Source organism: Periplaneta americana, chromosome 2 (assembly GCF_040183065.1).
Source record: "Periplaneta americana isolate PAMFEO1 chromosome 2, P.americana_PAMFEO1_priV1, whole genome shotgun sequence".
Lineage (NCBI taxonomy): Eukaryota > Metazoa > Arthropoda > Insecta > Blattodea > Blattidae > Periplaneta > Periplaneta americana.
The window spans coordinates 192,338,215-192,357,336 of NC_091118.1; the positions used below are offsets into that span (position 1 = coordinate 192,338,215).

At 34.8% G+C, this 19,122-nt stretch overlaps 1 protein-coding gene across 1 annotated transcript in view; it reads right to left on the reverse strand.

The window, feature by feature from the left end:
• Nucleotides 1–3,973: 3,973 nt before the first annotated feature.
• Nucleotides 3,974–19,122, reverse strand: part of LOC138695341 (uncharacterized) — a 29,132-nt gene continuing 13,983 nt past the window's right edge. The window contains exons 3-6 of the mRNA XM_069819762.1: nt 19,068–19,122; nt 15,772–16,002; nt 11,769–12,039; nt 3,974–4,228 (exon numbers count right to left, since the gene is read on the reverse strand). The exon at nt 19,068–19,122 is cut by the window's right edge and continues 143 nt beyond it. Coding sequence (XP_069675863.1) covers nt 4,079–4,228; nt 11,769–12,039; nt 15,772–16,002; nt 19,068–19,122 — 707 coding nt within the window. The 3' untranslated portion in view covers nt 3,974–4,078. The remainder of the gene's footprint in view (nt 4,229–11,768; nt 12,040–15,771; nt 16,003–19,067) is intronic.

The window sequence follows — 19,122 nt, forward strand, 5'->3', positions numbered from 1 at the left end:
AATCAGTCTGAATGGTTTTTTATGCCAAATACTTTTTCTTGAATATATACATATTCAGGTTTTTAGTTTGAAAGCGAAAACGCAAGTAACAATGTCAGGACGATCAGTGAGCTTTCATGTGGGAGTAAAGCAGTAACTGTTTCAGGTCATTGTGGATTATAGGTGAGAGTTAAAAAAAATATCAGGTTTGCTATGCTTTCGAACAATAGACATAGCATCTTGGTATAGCTGCAGCATGTTTCGTGAACTACCTTGAAATGTAGAGGGTAGAATCATTTTATCTGTGCAAAGAGATCTTGCTGAAATGATCAGGAGACTACAAAATCTTGCAGGCCTCTTATTTTATCATTAAGTATACCTTTTGGTCTTTCCTTAGGAACTATAATTTTTGCGCTCTCTCGAGCCAATACTGAAGAGAATCACGCATTTAAAAATATCTACACCACACCTCCATTAAATATATGAAAAAGACCCAGCCCCACTTGATTAATAACTATAAAATTATTTGATTTTTATAACAATATTATTATCTTACGTAAGTTTTATAGTTTTCAGTAACATATACTATATAGCCGCCACTCAGTAAACTATAGAAATCAAGATCTAATTTAAGACATTCTCTACATCTACTTATATAACCCCAAAACGTTTCACTTTCATATCAATATAGCATTAATATGTATAATTTTATTAATGAAAAATAGTCACAGCATGGCATTAACCATAATAATATTTCATTTCTAATTGTAATAATGTCATCAAACCACCTCAAGTTTTGTAGTTTTTAATATCCAATACACAGCTGTACTCAGAAAATTACGCACTACAAAATCAGACCTGTAAATTATTTTTAGTCTTGAAGTTCTTAATAACCAATTTAATTTGAGCTCTAAATATGTCAGCATTCTTACAGATCATGGCCTTCGTGTAATATTGTTTGCTGTAGTGTGTGTTTTGTTTTATTCTGAAATGCAATTAGTGACAACAGATGGATTTTAGAAATTAGGAAAATGGTGTTGAAAAATTGACATTTCGCTGAACACTACTATGTTTCTAAAAAACTTTGGGTTCCAAGATTAAAAATGAGGGGTCATTTATTAAAATCCGTTCAGCCGTTTTCCCGTAATTTCCATTACCAGTTCAAATTATATAGGCTACAGATTCTATAATACATCTTGATTACACATATTCTATACTGTTTTTTCTGATTTTGACTTATTTTTAATTGTTCTTTTACGACGCTTTATCAACTGCTATGGTTATCTAGCATTTGAGTGAGTTGAAGGTGATAATGCCAGCGAAATGAGACCAAGATCCAGAACCTTAAGTTACCCATCATTTACCCGTAATGAGATTCGGAAATATCTCAACCAGGTAAATTGTTCCAACGAGAATTTGACCCCGGGGCCGCTCATTTCACCGACAGGCATCCTAACCGTTAGTCCACAGCGGTGGGCCATTTACACTTACTGCTCACATTTTATTATACAGGGTGATTCACGAGGATTTACCGTCCCTTACGGAGTTTATTTCCGAAGACATTCTGAGCAAGAAATGTCATATAAAGTTCATGCATATGTATATACTCTTTTTGCTGGTTGAGTGGAAGAGAAGGCCTTACGGCCTTAACTCTGCCAGCTAAAATAAATCATTATTATTATTATTATTATTATTATTATTATTATTATTATTATTATTATTATTATTATTATTATTATTATTATTATAAACATTTGTCCTAATCTCATTATTTTCAGAATTACACTAATTTGAAGTTGTTTGTAAAATACCATTATTCTTGAGTTTTAATGGTAAAAGAATATTACAGATATAGAATGAACTATTCAGGAATATTATTTCTTTAATTAGTATTCTGAAGCTAAAAAAATGTTGTGAATTCTATAGTTGCTTCGTACATAATTTTCTTTCCGATTTTTAACTACAAAATTATATTTTCTTCCGCATTTATGACAACAAATTGTTACAAACCACGCTACTCTTACAAATTATTTAAGACTGTACATTAAGATGCAGAATTAAACTAAAAAGAATCAAGTTGCTAAAGTCGTATGATTTATAACAATGATTTTGATAAGTGCGTTAGGATGATGTCATGTTTAGTTAAAAATTGAAAAATAAGATCTGTACAAAACAATTAACAACTCATTTTTAGCTTCAGAACACTAGCCAATTAAAGAAATGGCACTTCTGAATACTTCATTCTCTATTTGTATTATTTTTTACCCTTAAAACTAAAGATAAAAGTATTTTACTAACAACTTCAAATTAATGTAACTTTGATAATTGTGAGATTAGGGCAAATGTTCATATGAAATTTTTTGCTCAGAATGTCTTCGGAAATAAGCTCCATAAGGGACGGGAAATCCTCGTGATTCACCCTGTAGGCCTATATATCAAATTGTTTATTAATTGTTAACATCAAGGAGTAACTGTACGTGTTCGCAGAGACTACAACGTGTTCATAATATGTGCGTCCGTTTCGTCTGCAATATTCGCCGGACTGATCACGTAACACCATCCCTCGAAATGTTGTCCTGGCTCCGTCTAGAAGATCGTAGGAAAATCCACTGTCTTTCCCTTCTCTTTCACATATTGCATTTCTCCACCCCTGTCTATCTTGCGTCTCGTTTTCAAAATTTATCCACCCATCATAACCTAGACACACGATCACAATACTCCTCAATATTGTCCAATCCCTCCCACCGAATATCCTCATATTCATTTTCTTTCACTGTGGCTGTTCCTCGACTTTGGAATTCCCTACCGAGTAATGTCAGGGACTGTCAGACATCAAACCAATTTAAGAATAGGCTAACGAGATATTTTTCTAACAATTCTTGTTAACAATAATAGCTGTTTCAAGTTTCTCAATGTTTAATATATATATATATATATATATATATATATATATATATATATAATATATATATATATCACAGATAAATATTTAAATTATCTTATTATTATTATTATCATTTTTATTATTATTATTATTATTATTATTATTATTATTATTATTATTATAACTATTTCTTACCAATGTTTATTATTGTCACACTAACATTAGTTATCCAATTTTCATTATTTACTTTCATGTTGTTTTATGATCTAGATATTAATGCAATAACTATGTAAGCAAATGTATTTAATTAGAATTAGAATCTGGCTGGGCGGAAGAGAAGGCCTATTGGCCTTAGCTCTGCCAGATTAAATAAATAAATAAATAAATAAATAATAATAATAATAATAATAATAATAATAATATTATTATTATATTATTATAATAATAATTATTATTACTATTATTATTACTATTATTATTACTATTATTATTATTATTACTTTTTAGTATGTAGGCTACTAACCATTATTTGTCACAGCAGCAATCCTTTCCTTCTCCTTTTCACCCGATCATGGTTGCAACAATGGGATGCAGGCCTTCTATTCCTAGTGATTGACACAACAGTTGCGTCGGTGGTATAATTTAGCGGCGTTGGTATAATTTATAGTCGTGACGCTGTTATTCCCGGCGTGACTCCTCCTCTTTGCTTACGTCTTACGAAGTGAAGGCTCTATAAAGTATAGATAGGTAGTATCGTTCGCCATTTTTGTTCTTTCGTTGCCGAGCTACCATACGAGGAATCTATTTGCCACACCGTTAAACATTATCATGTCGTAGCTCCTATGATAATAAATCAAACGCACTGTAATTCAGCAAATAATTGAGCGGCAAATAACATCTTCGTGTGCTTCCTGCGAACGCCAACGAAAGAGCCAAAATGGCGGGCGATTATATTAAGTATTTATCAAGCCTTAGGAAATGCATGACGTCTTCCTCAGCGAATCACAAGACGCACGCATTTAAATCTAGCCGACCTGCAACGCGATTGGCTGCCGGAAATTAGAGCGACAGGACTATAAAACAATACTTTGAATTGCATTCATTGTATATTATTTTATTTCTCAGTTTTAAACGGTAGTTCTTGTACAGAAACAGTAGTGAATAGTACTAACGAGAAATAAGAAATTGTTCTGTCAGAACATTAGCATTAATTTGCTACCGGCCAGAGTGACGAAGTTTCAAACATGGCTTTGCAGTTTCTGTGACGTCAGTGTAATCCACACGAGACTCGACGTGAGAGGACCGGATCTGAACGTGCTGCTGCTTCTTCGAGTGGCCAGTAGTAGCGCTGATTGGTTCTTCCGTCTAAACAGGAAGTGCATCGTAACAAATCAGTTTCGAAACCCAAAACACTTAGTTAAATTCCTTCCAATTGTTATGGGGAACTGATGGTTAGAAATTATAGGGTATCTAATCCTGGTTTAAAATTAAAGAGTTCATAGCATCAAACTAATGAATTAAAATTTCAGGGTCAAAAATGCAATTTTTTTTATTTGCTTATATTAAAGGAGTACTCATTTCTGGTATGGTTTACATAGAGGATGTTCCTGTGCTGGTGTTACAAACTTTCAGGGATGATGGGGAATGGCACATGTATCAATTTGAGATAAGGAACCCTGGTCCGAAAATGACTGAGTCGAAAGTTATAAGCAATAGTAATATACGTTACAAGAGCGGTATGTTGACGTTTTCATGGTCGAGGAAAAGATTGAAAAAGCGAAACGTAGTTCAGCTTTTTTAATTTCCGAGAACATGAAAACAAACATACCGCTCGTGTATCGTACATTATTTTGTGCGAAGATCGTTTATTACATACCTGAAAGACGAATTTCTAATTAGTTGCAATGAAATCTCCATCTTGGTTTCTGTTTAATTACGGAAACTTCGGAAAACCAAAATATCTTTCTTCAACATTGTTGCTACAAAATGTTTTCTGTGTTTACTATACTCCATCAGGCCGTGATATACGTCTGTCTTTTTTTTTCCCCAGTCCTTAAATGCGAACTTAAAACAAACGGTAAGGTTATGTAATGATTTATTTTTCATTTTAATATTTTAACAATATTATTTATATAACATATTGCAGTAATAACATCGGCATCTGGAATCTTGTTGATTTTTTCACGGCTTCCTTAATGTTACTTGTATCAGGAATGCAATAAGTTTCGTGGAGTAGTAGACTTTACTTAATTTTTGCAAATATTTAAAAACAATAGTTAACAGTGCAATTTAGGTGAAACTGCAGCGGTAAGTTTCCAATTTATAATTATTACTATGTTAAACGTCTCTAAAAATAATATGTTAGAAGTCTAAAGCAGTAAAATGAATGTCGCGCTTAAGCGGTAAGAAGAGGGAAATTTTTATGTGTGTTACGTTGGGAATACTGAATGTGGTATTTCACACTTACCGCGTATTGGTTCTGTGCGGAAAACAAGCAAATACGCACGATCTCGCACAAAAATAGTTGTGTGGAAATCTAATTGTAATTTGGCACCACGTGCCCTCCTTCCCTTAACCTTTGGAACAGCCGTGGAAAGACGGCATGGGCCGGATGTCTCCTACGTGGGTACTTGCCCCGATACAATCTGTGGGCTTGTCTACTGTTCCCATTGGTTCATCCGTATTCGAAAATCATGTCTATATATTCCGCTCTCGTGTACTCCTCCATTTCACTAGGACTCATCGAGTGGACACTGCAACTTGTACACATACACTGCTGTCTACAGACGTGCATATCAGGACCGACCATGTCCGTTACACATTACGCTATCTGCATTGCTTTAGTGTAGTTTCCTGTTCCCATCCCTCAGACAGCGCACTGAACCGAATACTGTAGGTAGACAACGTAAACAACGTCAGATGAATACAATACGTGTAAGATGTACAGATAAATACACATAAATAAGGTGTACAAAGGAATAAAATTATTTCATTTCCACACAACTATTTTTGTTTATAACTTTTGACTCAGTCATTTCCGGACCAGGGTTCCTTATCTCAAATTGATACATGTGCCCTTCCCTATCTTCCCTGAAAGTTTGTAACACCAGCCCGGAAACACCCTGTATATTCTAAGGATATTCGTATTAAAAACTGTGTTTATTCAAAATCGTGGCACAAGTATGATCAATAATAAATATTTCACTTAAAACCTTCCCTTCAGAAATCTACATTTTTTTTTTAAATTATTAGTACACTTAGTAGAAAAACTATTTGTACTAGACATACGAAATTTGCTGGCTAACTTGCTAGATGTACTGTATAATAATGCTAACCTACTAGATTGATTGAAATATATTAAATTATAGTGATCTACATTTCATTACATACATTAGAAACGGAATACGTGATAAATCTGTCAGCACCCTTTTAACTATACAAAGCAACGATTCCATCATTGGCTAGAACAATGGTCCCCCACCCCTCGGGGGAACGTGTGAAGACCTACAGGAAATCACGAGATAATTTATAAAATAAGAAAACTTCTTAATAACATATATTTAGGTACGTTTCATTTAGAATCATAAATAACGCTGACTATATAGGCCTATATAAAAATAAATGTTTCAGTAGTTACAACGTAATAGTAATATGCGTTACAAGAGCGGTATGTTGAAGTTTTCATGTTCGAGGAAAAATTTGAAAAAGCGAAACGTAATTGAGCTTTTTTAATTTCCGAGAATTGAAAGAAAACATATCGCTCGTGTATCGTACATTATTTTGTGCGAAGATCGTTTATTACATACCTGAAAGACGAATTTCTAATTAGTTACAATAAATCTCCATCTTGGTTTCTGTTCAATGACGGCAAATTTGCAAAACAAAAATACCTATCTTCAACATTGTTGCTTTAAAAGGTTTTCTGTGTTTACTATATCCAGCAGGCCGTGATATACGTCTGTCTTTTTTTCCCCTCAGTCTATGATGGGTCTGGAATCTTATTGATTTTTTCACGGCTTCCTTAATGTTACTTGCATCACGAATGCAGTAACTTTAGTGGTGTTGTAGAGTTTACTTAATTTTTGCAAATATTTAAAAACAATAATTAACAGTGCAATGTAGGTGAAATTGCAGTGGTAAGTTTCCAATTTATAATTATTACTATATTGAACGTCTCTAAAAATAATATGTTAAAAGCCTAAAGCAGTAAAATGAATATGTCACTTAAGCGGTAAGAAGAGGGAAATTGTTATGTGTGCTAGGTTGGGAATACTGAATGTGGAATTTTAGACTATCCGCGGATTGGATTTTGTGCGGAAACCAAGCAAATACCTACGATCTTGCACAAAATATAATTAATGCATTAAATGTGCCTATTTTCCGATAAAGTGGCTTCTCAAATTTTAACTCTATATTTGTTACACATAGTGATATCATTTCTAATTTTGAGATTTCTCGCTTTTGTTCAGATAGTAGTCACAGTCGAGAAACGTATACACGTTCAATATTAAATGACCGCTGAGAGATGATGTCGCCACTGTCGTTGTATACAAGACATCGTAGGCGATTAAGGAGCGCGAGAATTCGTGGAGAGGTATGGTGTATTCTGCTAGTTCATGGAATCAACACCGGTCAATTTACAAGGGAAAGGGTAGTACTTTGCATAAATACGAGTTTGCAAATGCTATAAAAAATTTAACAGTTTATTTTGTAAGCTCGAGGTATTCTTGCATTCTTTCGATCCAAAACTGATGTACTGTTTGCGAAAAAAAGGAGATCTTTAGTTTCAACATTCTTTCAGAATTTACATATTTCATTGTTATTTTTAATATCAGTCAGTTAAACACAACTGTTTAAAAACCGATTCAGTATTCATTTGTCACTGTCGTAATTGTAGTTTCTTTCGGAAAATACTAAAAAAAAACTGTTCTTTAAAATTATGCAAACTTAATTGCAGGTCAGCAAAATCAAACTCAGCATTTCGAACTCCTAGTAAAATACTGTCTAAACTCGAAAATTGTGGTTTGTAATGATATGATATTTCCTAATAGAGTACTGGTGTAAAAATATTTTAATAAATACGTACCAAAATTTTTGATAGGATATTATTTTATTGCTATAATTTCATACCTCCAACCAGTATAACTGTGCGGAAAATTATTTACGAAAGTAATAAGTGATTTTCGACATACGACAATATTTTACTGGAAGTGCGATTTGTAGTATCATGTGGTGAACACGATAATTTAAACACACAAGGATTGGGCCTTCAGGGTCCGTTCCGAAACTAAATTCTAGTCAGACCATCTTCTTTCTTGTCTGCCAACATCCCTTCTTCCTACTAGCTTGTACCGAAGTGCCTGTTTCGGTAACCTAAATCCCTCCATTCTCAAAATATGATTCTTCCTTATAACCTGTATATTTCTATGTATTCTACAATAATGGTCCCCCAAAGCAGGTTTCTTATATTTTCATTCTTAACAGGATCTATTCTACAGAATCAAAATAACGATTTTTCATTCGTTGAGCTTCTAATTGTCTTTTCTCTTTCTTTTTTAATATCCAGGCTTCAGAGCCAAAAAGTAAAATGGGTTTTACTTCATACAATTTCAATAACATAGCTCTGGAAAATAACTTTTAATTGTTCCGTTTATTTACTTGAAGTTATTAATTTTATTACCCATGTCTGCTTCTTTTATATCTGATATTATATTATTTATTTTATATCTGATATTAGGCCGTGTGTCTTGTAGTACATAGCTAAATTTTCAATGAGTTCTTTAATACACTGAAATGAAAAAAAAAAATCATTTTGTCAGAAATCAAGTTTCCTTATAAATTTGTCGATTTCATGTCTGGATGTCATTAGGTTAATATCTTGGCCTTGCAAACTACGTGGTACAGTCATTAAGTTCTGACACTGACGCCTGAAGGGTAGGCACCCACAAGAATCTGGATGTCTCAGAAGATGCCGCGTGATACGGCGTACACTTAAACAGATCGACATCCTCCCTCAATATAGTCGCCGTTGGCCGCTATGCACGTCTGCCAACGTTGGTGTAGCTGCTGGAAGCACTGCTGAAAGATGTTGGCAGGAAGATGCCGTACGGCTTCTCTTGTGGCAGTCATTATCTTTTTGGCAGCATAAAAATTACGCCCACGTAGGATTGATTTCATGAGGGGAAAGAGAAAAAAAATCGCATGGTACGAGGTCAGGTGAGTACGGAAGGTGTGGCAAAACAGCGACCTGTTGCCTTGCAAGTTCCTCTTGGACAAGGATGGAGCGATGTGCAGGGGCGTTGTCGTGTAGCAACAGCCAATTCTTCCTATGCCAAAGCTCCGGACGCTTACGACGAATTGAATTGCGTAAACGGCCAAGAATCTCTTTGTAGAGGATCTTGTCTACAGTTGCACCTTGTGGGATGAATTCTATGTGAACAATTCCATTTGAATAAAAAAAAAACTGTTAAAGCATCACCTTGACTTTTGACCTGTCTTGTTGCGGATTTTTCTGTCGTGGAAATAATGGAGTTTTCCAGGTGGCGGATTGTCGCTTCAGTTGCGGATCGTAGAGGAAACACCATGTTTCGTCTCCAGTTATGATCGGTTATAGCAGTTTCGCCTAATTTCTGACAGAACGTGACGTTTGCCCGTTGCTCAAACTGCAACATACTCGAGTTCCGACGCGCGCATTCAAATCACCGTCACAACAAAGACCGTAGTTTTGCTTACACTATATGCACGTAACTGTATGATGCTGGGACGAGAGACTAACTGACAAGGTACCATATCACGGCGCCACCTATCCGTTCTAGTGCACCACACCGCCACTATGTCCTCAGTCTCAGAACTTAATGACTGTACCACGTATTATTCAAAGTGTTTAGCCTAAATCAGCGATGGGCGTTTGAGTGCATTTGCCCTCCGTGCGCACGGGGTATTCCAAGTGCGAGCGCTGTAGTGTGCCAGCAGCTGTAACAGATCTTACAGCTTTAAATGAGCTAAATTTAGGACTTCAGGGAAAAAAAAATTCTTAATACACAATTTGCAGATAAAATTGCAGCTTTTAAGGAGAAATTGCTGTTATGGATACGTCAAATGCAAAAGGGCGAAATATATCATTTCCCATCCTTATCTAAGCGCATAGAATTTTGAACAGTAAAACTTTCTAAATGTACGCATGTATTCTATCTGGTCTATTAGAGGAATTTACATCAAGGTTCCACGATTTAGATTGCTTGGAAATGGATTTGCGTATTTTTGCTACATGTTCCGATTCCTACTGATTATTGATAACGTCCCCCCGTCATTATAGTGTGAATTGATTGATCTGCGATGTGATCGAGAGATGCGAGCGAAATATGATTCAAGGTCGAGTCTTATGCAGTTTTATGACGGATTCCCAAGAGGACGCTTTCCCATAAGCTGTGTGAGAAAGTTTTGTGTTTATTTGGTTCCACTTATAGATGTGAACAGTTATTTTCTATTACGAAAATAAACAAATCTCAAACAAGAAATGATGGGCTTTTAACGGCAGTTCTACGCATAGCTTGTGCTAATACAGTTTCTCCAAATCTTGAGAAATTGAGTAATATGAATTAATGTGCAACAGACATGTTTTGTTTCGTGTTTAAGGAAGTGTTTCATTACTTTGTGTTCTTATTTAGTTTGGTAGAATAACATTTTCTTTTGAAACATACAGTACGTACTGCAACTTGAATAAACCGGTTTTCGTGCACTCTAAAAAAACACACTTCTCTTGTAGTACACCGTGCAAGCACAGAGAGCATAATTCTGCCCAACCCTGGCCTAAATGTTTGAAAATATATATCAGTAAGGAAGGACAGCCTAAGATGTCAAAAAGAATTGGAAAATAAGTTTGATTTTTCAATTTCTCATCTTGCGCATAATGGTACCTACGTCAGAAGTTAGGTTGTATTCACCAGTTTCGAGTAATATTATCACCGATTTCGATTTCACAGGATTTTGTACTTTTAGAATGGGGTTAAGTACCTGTATGGAAGTTGCAAACAAATGTCTCGTCCAAAAGTGAGTGATGACTTCAAAACGTTTGGGAACCATTTGGTTACAGAAATCCAGTAAAGAATCGCGTGAGTTAATTTACATACTTGTCTTAGTTAAAAAAAAAAACAGAATTACGTAATAGGCAACTTTTTGTTATTCTCATTCCTAGAACTGTTTTCTACAAGAACTCTCCATTGTTTGTTATGTGTAATACTTACAACTCTCTGTCTTTAAACTGTAATTCTCAATTAGATTTCAGTTTAACAGTTGAAAAATTTCATACAATATTAAAAAGAATTGTATTTCCTTAGATATTTAAATTATTATACTATAATGTTTTTACTCTAGTTTTTAAATAATTTTGAATTTTATATTGACATTTGGCACTATATTAACTGCAATATTATATTCTAGCATCTATTACCGTTATGTATTTTCTTTCTTTCGTTTCTGTTGTTTGTTTTGTTCTTTTTTTTTTTCTCTTATGATGTATTTTGTGTATGTATCTGTGTAAGCCACCTGTAATTAGAAGCCTGTTTCTGTTGGTGGTGGATTTAAATAAATAAATTAGATAATAATCGTCTAAGATAGTGCCACAATATAGTGACGAATTTCGCATTTGAAATAAAAATAACTAATACAAAAATCTTTGCTGACCATATCCGGTGGCAATCAAAACAGTGCAAAAATTGTCATAATGAATTAATTGAACGCACAGGTCTTACATTCTAGTTCTCGCCAAAAACCAGGCTCATCTCCAAGACGAAAAAGGCACATTTCCACTGTAAATGTAACGGCATCATAACCAAAGTGATATTTGCTATTGTGATGAAGCTTCAGAAACCCTCGACCAGACAATCTCAAGTCACAGTTGGCCTACCTTTGCTGCAGAAGCGCCAGCGTCTGCGAAGTGGAAGCGTGGACCCCCGAGGCTGGAGTCCAGCAGATCTCCGGTGATTGCCAAGTAACAGAAGGCCCCGGTTTCAGGGATCGGCTGTTCCTTCAGAAAGGCGTTGGCTTCAGCACTCGTCGGATCTAGCATGTGCTTCTTTGGACGGGCCTGACCCTTTGTCAGCGTTGTTGGAAGCGGAAGAGGAGGATGTGGGGCGTAGTCCTTGAACGGAAATATCACGTACAGTTCGTTCAGACACCTGCAATCAGAAAAGAGATTTCATAAATCTGAAAGAATAGAACCATTTTCCTTCTTCTTCTGTTTCTGTTCAAGTGGCTTACTTAAGTAGGAGTAGGCCTTCTTGTTACAGTGTACAGGGCAGAGGTCTGCATCGGACATTTTCGCTCGAGCGCCAAGTAGTTCATAGCATAATCCGATAGGTAGCGTACATGCATGATGGGTAAAATTGTCGCGAGTGATAAATCCTCGAACGGTATAAGCCGAGCGTTAGACATTCGTTCTTGTTATAGTGATGAACATCATAGATGTTTATCATTTCAAAACTTTGCAGTGTTTAACTAACTTGTCCATAGTACAACTACAAAACTCGCTTTAAAATGTAATATAAATGTTGTAAGTAAATGTTTTTATTTTCCTCACACAGGAGTGATTTTGTTTTTGCCACATCTGATAGGTGTTATTGGATGTAAACGTAATTATTATAAACAGAGAACACAATCACGATAATGCAAGAAATGTATCAAGTTTTCTAGTAATGATAATAACAATAATAATAATAATAATAATAATAATAATAATAATAATAATAATAATAATAATAATAATAATAATTAGTGTATCAATCTTTGCGCATGTAACAATTGTGCAGCATGATTATTCGTTTTATTATATTTTCTGTGACGTTGTCTCTTTATTAATATTGTTATTAATCTACTGCTATATCAATAATATTTTGTAAAACGTTTCTACATTATCGCAGTATATAGGCGGAACACTATGTATGGACCTATCATATTATATATGCGGTAAATCAAATATTGAATAATTATTAATTAGGAATGATAACTGCATATCGAAGTTTTTCATACTATTTTATTTATAACTTCACGTTCCTGTTTTGGTACGTTCCATTAGACGTTTGTCATAAACGCAGAAAATAAAGCCTTATTTTTACCGTGTGAGCAAAACATATGTGTATCTTATCTGTCGCCCTCCATACAAGATAAGACATGTCTGTGAGATGACCTTGTACTATGCTTCTATTTATTACGAGCGTATCACGACCGATCTTATCTCACTCGAGCGTGCGACATTCAACCGAGTTCAAGCGAGCGATTTAACTCCAATGCAGCACTCTGATACAGGGTGAACCAGCCAGGGCTAGACTCCTAACCGCACTCACGGCGGATGATTCATACGTAACGACGCTACCATATGCGAAGGATTCATTCCGCACTTTTGCTGTTAGTATTGCGTAATTGTGTACTTAACGAATTCACAATTCATGTTCGAAATGACGTCCTTGTGATATCTGACAGGCTGAACATGTGAAAAAATGTCCAGCAACTCGCCGCAGTTCGTTCTCCGAAATGGCTCGAATTTCGTGCCGAATATTTTGAGTTCAAGTAAATGCGGGTTATTCGCGTAAACTATACTTTTAACCACTGAGGTGGAACTATGCTTCGTCACTATAAAAATTAAGGTGTAGTCAAGTAGTCCATCATACACTGACTGTTGGAACCACATGCAGAACCTAAGTCTGCTCTGATAAATAATCGGGTTCCGTTAAACTCTGAACTGCACAAATTTTGTAAGGTTTTAATTTTAATTGTTTCGTACCTCTTATCACTGAAGACTGTGACACCCCTACCTGCTGAGCTACACGGCGGGATAATGTCGTAAGACGTCTCTCTAGTCGGTGGCAAATTTCATGTAACATCTCCTCAGTGAGAACACGCTTCACACATGTTCGTTTCTTATCCAGTTGTACGAAATTTCTTCACTAAATTGTAAATCATTGGTTTAGAAGGCCCTGGCAAATCAGGGAATGACTGACGGAAGTTTTCTAAAACTGTTATCCAATATTCGTACTTCACAAAGTAGTCGTAGGCTAAATAAACACTCGTTGTTCCAGGCTATATTTCATAATGGACACACTACTGCACTCTAAAAGTACGGTATATAGTTGCACCCTCACTGTGTGAACGTGTTTATGTAACTAAACACGAAATGTACGCGAGCAAGAGATCTGATCGCTGCGATGGAGCAGTAGTTACAACGCATACGACTTTCCGCTGACGCCGGTCTAGCCCTGGCTGACTCACTCTGTACATAGGTTGTAAGAGTGGCAATTCAATTGTCTAAAGGGATGATGATGGTGATGATTATGATGATGAAGATGATAATAATAATAATAATTTTATATTTATTTATTTATTTATTTATTTATTTATATTTAATGTGCTGTACAACAGCCAGTGGCCAATTACAGTTCAGCACAAATATAACAAAAACATAAAACAAAAATAATTATTACACATAAATATAATTACAATTAATTACAATAATGACGATGAATCGATAAAAAATAGATGACTTTAAAATACATAACTAAGAATACTATGAGACAATGATAATTGAGTATAATGCCTAAAAGAATACATAAATGCTAAATCGTTACCAAGAGCAAACTAAGTCTATACATTGAAGGGATCGAATTCGCAGCCATCCATGTTGACATTTTTAATGCATCTGGAGACTGGTGAAAGAAATTTCGAATTTCTAATATAGAAAAGTTTGTGGGCTCTCATACCTTTTGTTGCAATACGTAAGGTAATATTGTTTAAGAAAGAGGCACAGGATATATCACCTTTGAGGGCTTTACAGAAGAACAGATAATCTAGCTCATGGCGTCTAGCATATAGATTTTGACAATTAAAATATTCACATTTTCTCTCATAACTGTACCCGGAATTAATGAGCAGAAATCTGAATGAACATAAAGATATAAATTTTCTTTGTATATTTTCTAATTTAGCCGAGCCTGTAGTTAATAATAATAATAATAATAATAATAATAATAATAATAATAATAATAAAATTGTATGCTTTTAAAATGGCACCAGTCAACAGACACATTTGACTGGGAAATTGAGAAAAACTTTTTAAAATGCTAAATAATAAAATGTGGTAAATTATATTGAAGTTTCCAAGTTCTATGGCTAAAATTTGATTCTCAGACGAGAGCTTGTAATGTTGTTTTAATTTCTGATTATTCTAGTTAGTACTTAAATGACTTTTCGGGAACTAAGGATAATCACTGGAGCACCATGGTACGTAAGAAATGAAACACTTCATTCAGATCTAGACCTAGCCAAAATAGAGACTGTAATTCATTCTTCCTACACACGCTTATTTGCAACATTGTCAACACATTCTAACAACTTAATCAACCAGATTCCTCGGAACCTGCCCCCTGCACGGCCTGATCGTCGCCTCAAGAGGAAAAGGCACACTGATTTGTTGATGCTTTGAGGAACGTTAATGGACGTCACCCTCTCCACAAGTCTCATATTATTGTAACGTTAATTATTTAAGCACAATTGATAGTACTAATGTACAAAAATTGTCAAATAAATTAAAAAAAAAAAAAAACTTAAATGACGGAGACTGATACCATTAAAAAAAAACGAACAGCAGTTGCTAAAACCAGGCATATTTGCTTATATTTTCCGAATGCTAGGATTAACAGAAAGTTTGACCAGTTTCTGAAGCGCTTAGACTTTTCAAGTTTTTTTTTTTTTCTGTTTTTCCTTTAAATTTACAGTCAGTGATAATGCGAATGTGCCAAAGGTAATAGCAATACTAATAAAACTAGTTTTGTTCCTTATGTTGACAGAGTTGTCATGGAAATCTGATGTGTGTGAACTAATATATGACAATCGGAAGTTTGAGAAGTTAAGATACTCACCCGTAGAGCGAGCGAATATAGTCGTTGCGCAAACTGCGCATGCCCACGCAAACGTCCTTCCCCTTCACGCTACACAACAGCTGTATCCACGAGGCTACTTTCATCCTGTCTTCAGGATTGGGTAGCAGCGCTGCGTAAGGTCGCACCAGGTATAGGAACAAACGGAATTCTTCATCCAGCATGTCGGCACTCAATTCTGGGTTATCTTCACATGCATTCGGGGCATGGATCCTGTCAACATTGGTTCAAATATTTTCACATACAGTTCTTTACTAGTGAAGATTTATTGTACATAGCGAGTCAAACCTAAGTTACCGGTATTCTTATTTTTTATTTTATTTATTTATTTTTTATTTATTTATTTAATAATGACATATACATAAAAACGTTACATTAAAATACCCCGAAAGAGCAAAGCTCGTGTTCGGGGACAGTTCCGTTACATAGATACACATACTTTGTAGACAAAATACTTAAGAAAAAAGCTCACATATAGATTGTAATAAAATTAGTAAATAATAATACTAATAATAACTGAGTGAAAAAGAGACTATGTTTAGATTGATGGATTAATATTAAATTATTATTAGTAGTATAATTAATGCAGGTCATGTTGATATAGTAACCAAGATAAAATATAAAAATACACTTAGGATAGAAATAAACTTGTTTTACAATACATGGTACATAATATATATATATATATATATATATATATATATATATATATACAGGGAAGTCTGTCATATAAATTTTTTAATTCTGGATCTGAAAATTTCATTGCTTAAAGTAGTCAATTCTGGATGAAATTTTATTATCGAATTATATAGCCGTGAACCATAATTTGTACTGTGTAGTAAAGCAGCAGATGTGAAATATTTAGGTTCAACTAATTTAAGAATTTCATTTCGTCTCGTATTATGAGCATGTGGCTGAGCTACAAATTTCGTTCTATTTTTATGATAGAATTTCATTAAAGAGTATTTATAAATTTGGTCAATTCTAAAAACATTCAATTCAGAATGGATCAAATTTGTTGGATAATCCAGTCGCCTTTTCAAACAAATTTTGATTATACGTTTTTGCAACATAATTAGAGGAAAAAGAGCAGTTTTTGTAATGCCTCCCCATCCAATTATACCATATTGGATAACAGATTCAACTATAGCCAAATAAACCAAACGTAATACATGAGTAGGCAAGTAATGGCGAAGGTTTACAAATTTGTAAATTGTTTTACGTATCCTGTTACATAAAAAGGTGATTTGTCTATCCCATTTCAAGTGCTGATCAACAATAATTCCCAGGTATTTCACATCTACAGATTCTTTCAGGCAAGGGCATTTACAGGTTGTAGAGAGTTTACAAAATGAGTTGTGGATTATTATGAAGCATGAGTTTGCTTTTTGACGGAAAGCACATTGGGTTACTTCGTTTATTTGTTTCATAAGTCAAAAGCAGGTGACAGTGTGTGGGTTATCCTTGTTAATTATAGCCTATAGACTAAGCCGGCGACACAATTCTGCTGGCGCTCTGAATTCTCAATATCCGTTAGTGAGTTGACAGAGATTTACTAAAAAATTTTAAAGCATAATTGGATACACAATACAAGAAAGCATTTTTTTCGCAGTAACACATCCACTGAAGAATAAATCTTACGAGTTGTGTAAAAGCCCCTTACCGAAAACTGTTTTCCACCACTTATTAAAAAATTTAACGCACTCTTTTAATAATTGTGTAGTACCTGAAAAAAACGCTGCAAAAACTTGCGTAAACACTACGTCTGCAGTTATTATATGGAAAAATGCTCAACTCATCCTTAGTTGTACCACAGTCTAGTTTATACAGTCACGAAGCTTGAGTTTATGAGGGTACTAGGAACAATAGACTGTGCAGGTACTATTTCCCATTGTCTGTAATGAGGCGATAGTAGCGATCCTAGTGGTTAGCAACTATCTATGCATACATATTTACTACTTATTGAGCTTCGTGACTATATATTAGACTGACACTGCGGACGAAGGATTAGGGAAACAACTGGTAGTGTCTGAGGTCAGGAGCATAGATAAGACTAATGGAGGAAATGCAAGAGAAGACATGAGAAGAACGAGTGTAGGAAGGAAGCGACTACCAGATATTAGTGATTGTGAGGACTGAATAGATAGGGAGTTGGAGAGGTTATAGCGAAGAAGAAGAGTGCTAAAAAGTGAGTGCAGAAAAGTTAGGGGTGGAAAAAGTGTAAGAAAAGGAACAGAGAAGAAAGTGTTAGTGTAAGAAGATAGGGTAAGAGTGTAATAAGATAAACTATCAAACAATGAATACAATGATATCTGAACAAATGTGAAGTGGAATGAGAGAGAAATTGGAAGTGTAATTTAAGTGAATTAGATATTTGATGTTTTTCAATGTTTTAGATTGGGAGTAGTAGCAGGGGTACTATAACTGTAGGAGTATTATCGAAATAAATGTATGGATAGGGGTAATAAAATAGGAAATTTAGGAATGGAAGGGAAACAGTCTAGGTAGGAGGGAGAGAATAGAAGAGGATAAAGGGGGAAGGACATATAGCAATTCAGTCATAATAGAACATTAGAAAGCAATCCAGAAATTCTCGGCAAAGAATACCTTAATAGAAAAGAGTTATATGTATTAAAGGGATGGTGGATCGAAAAACAGAAATGTGAAGGTCCACCATAACTGTGAATTGTAAAGTTGAATGACAAATAAATATCAATATCAATATATTAGACTGTGGTTGTACTCTGAAACATATTTTTTTAGTTTTGTCAGAAGTCGGAAGTTGGATCAGGTACTACATTAGTATTATGATTATTGTCGTCTCTAAAGAAAAACTTGACGATATATGTCAAGAGGAAGAACAACTGAAGGGTTCAGAGCCATAGTGGGCCAAGCGCCATTTATTAAAAACGGAGAAAGCAAGGATTAAAGTTAAGTGGGTTGAGGGAACATCCCGGAAAAAACCACAACCAGGCAACTTGCCCCGACCGGAAATCGAACCCGGGCCACCTCGTTTCACGGCTAGACGTGCTAACCGTTACTCTTTATTTTGTAGCATGCCCTCCAAATTATATCTTTTCCCAGGAGATTTCAACGCAGGGTTAGGTATGAAATTTCTTTAAATTGTAGGGTGAGTTGAGTATTACGAATGATTTTCATTAAAATAGCACTGATTATTCAATCCATTTTGAATAAGAACCACTTTCCGCAAAAGAACCATTTTGTTCTGCAAATTATTGGGTTATTAAAGGACTTGCCTAAAATATGTCGATACTTACGTGCATTCATTTTTAAAAAACGAATCTGGAAGGCCATCAATTGTTTCTTCCCATG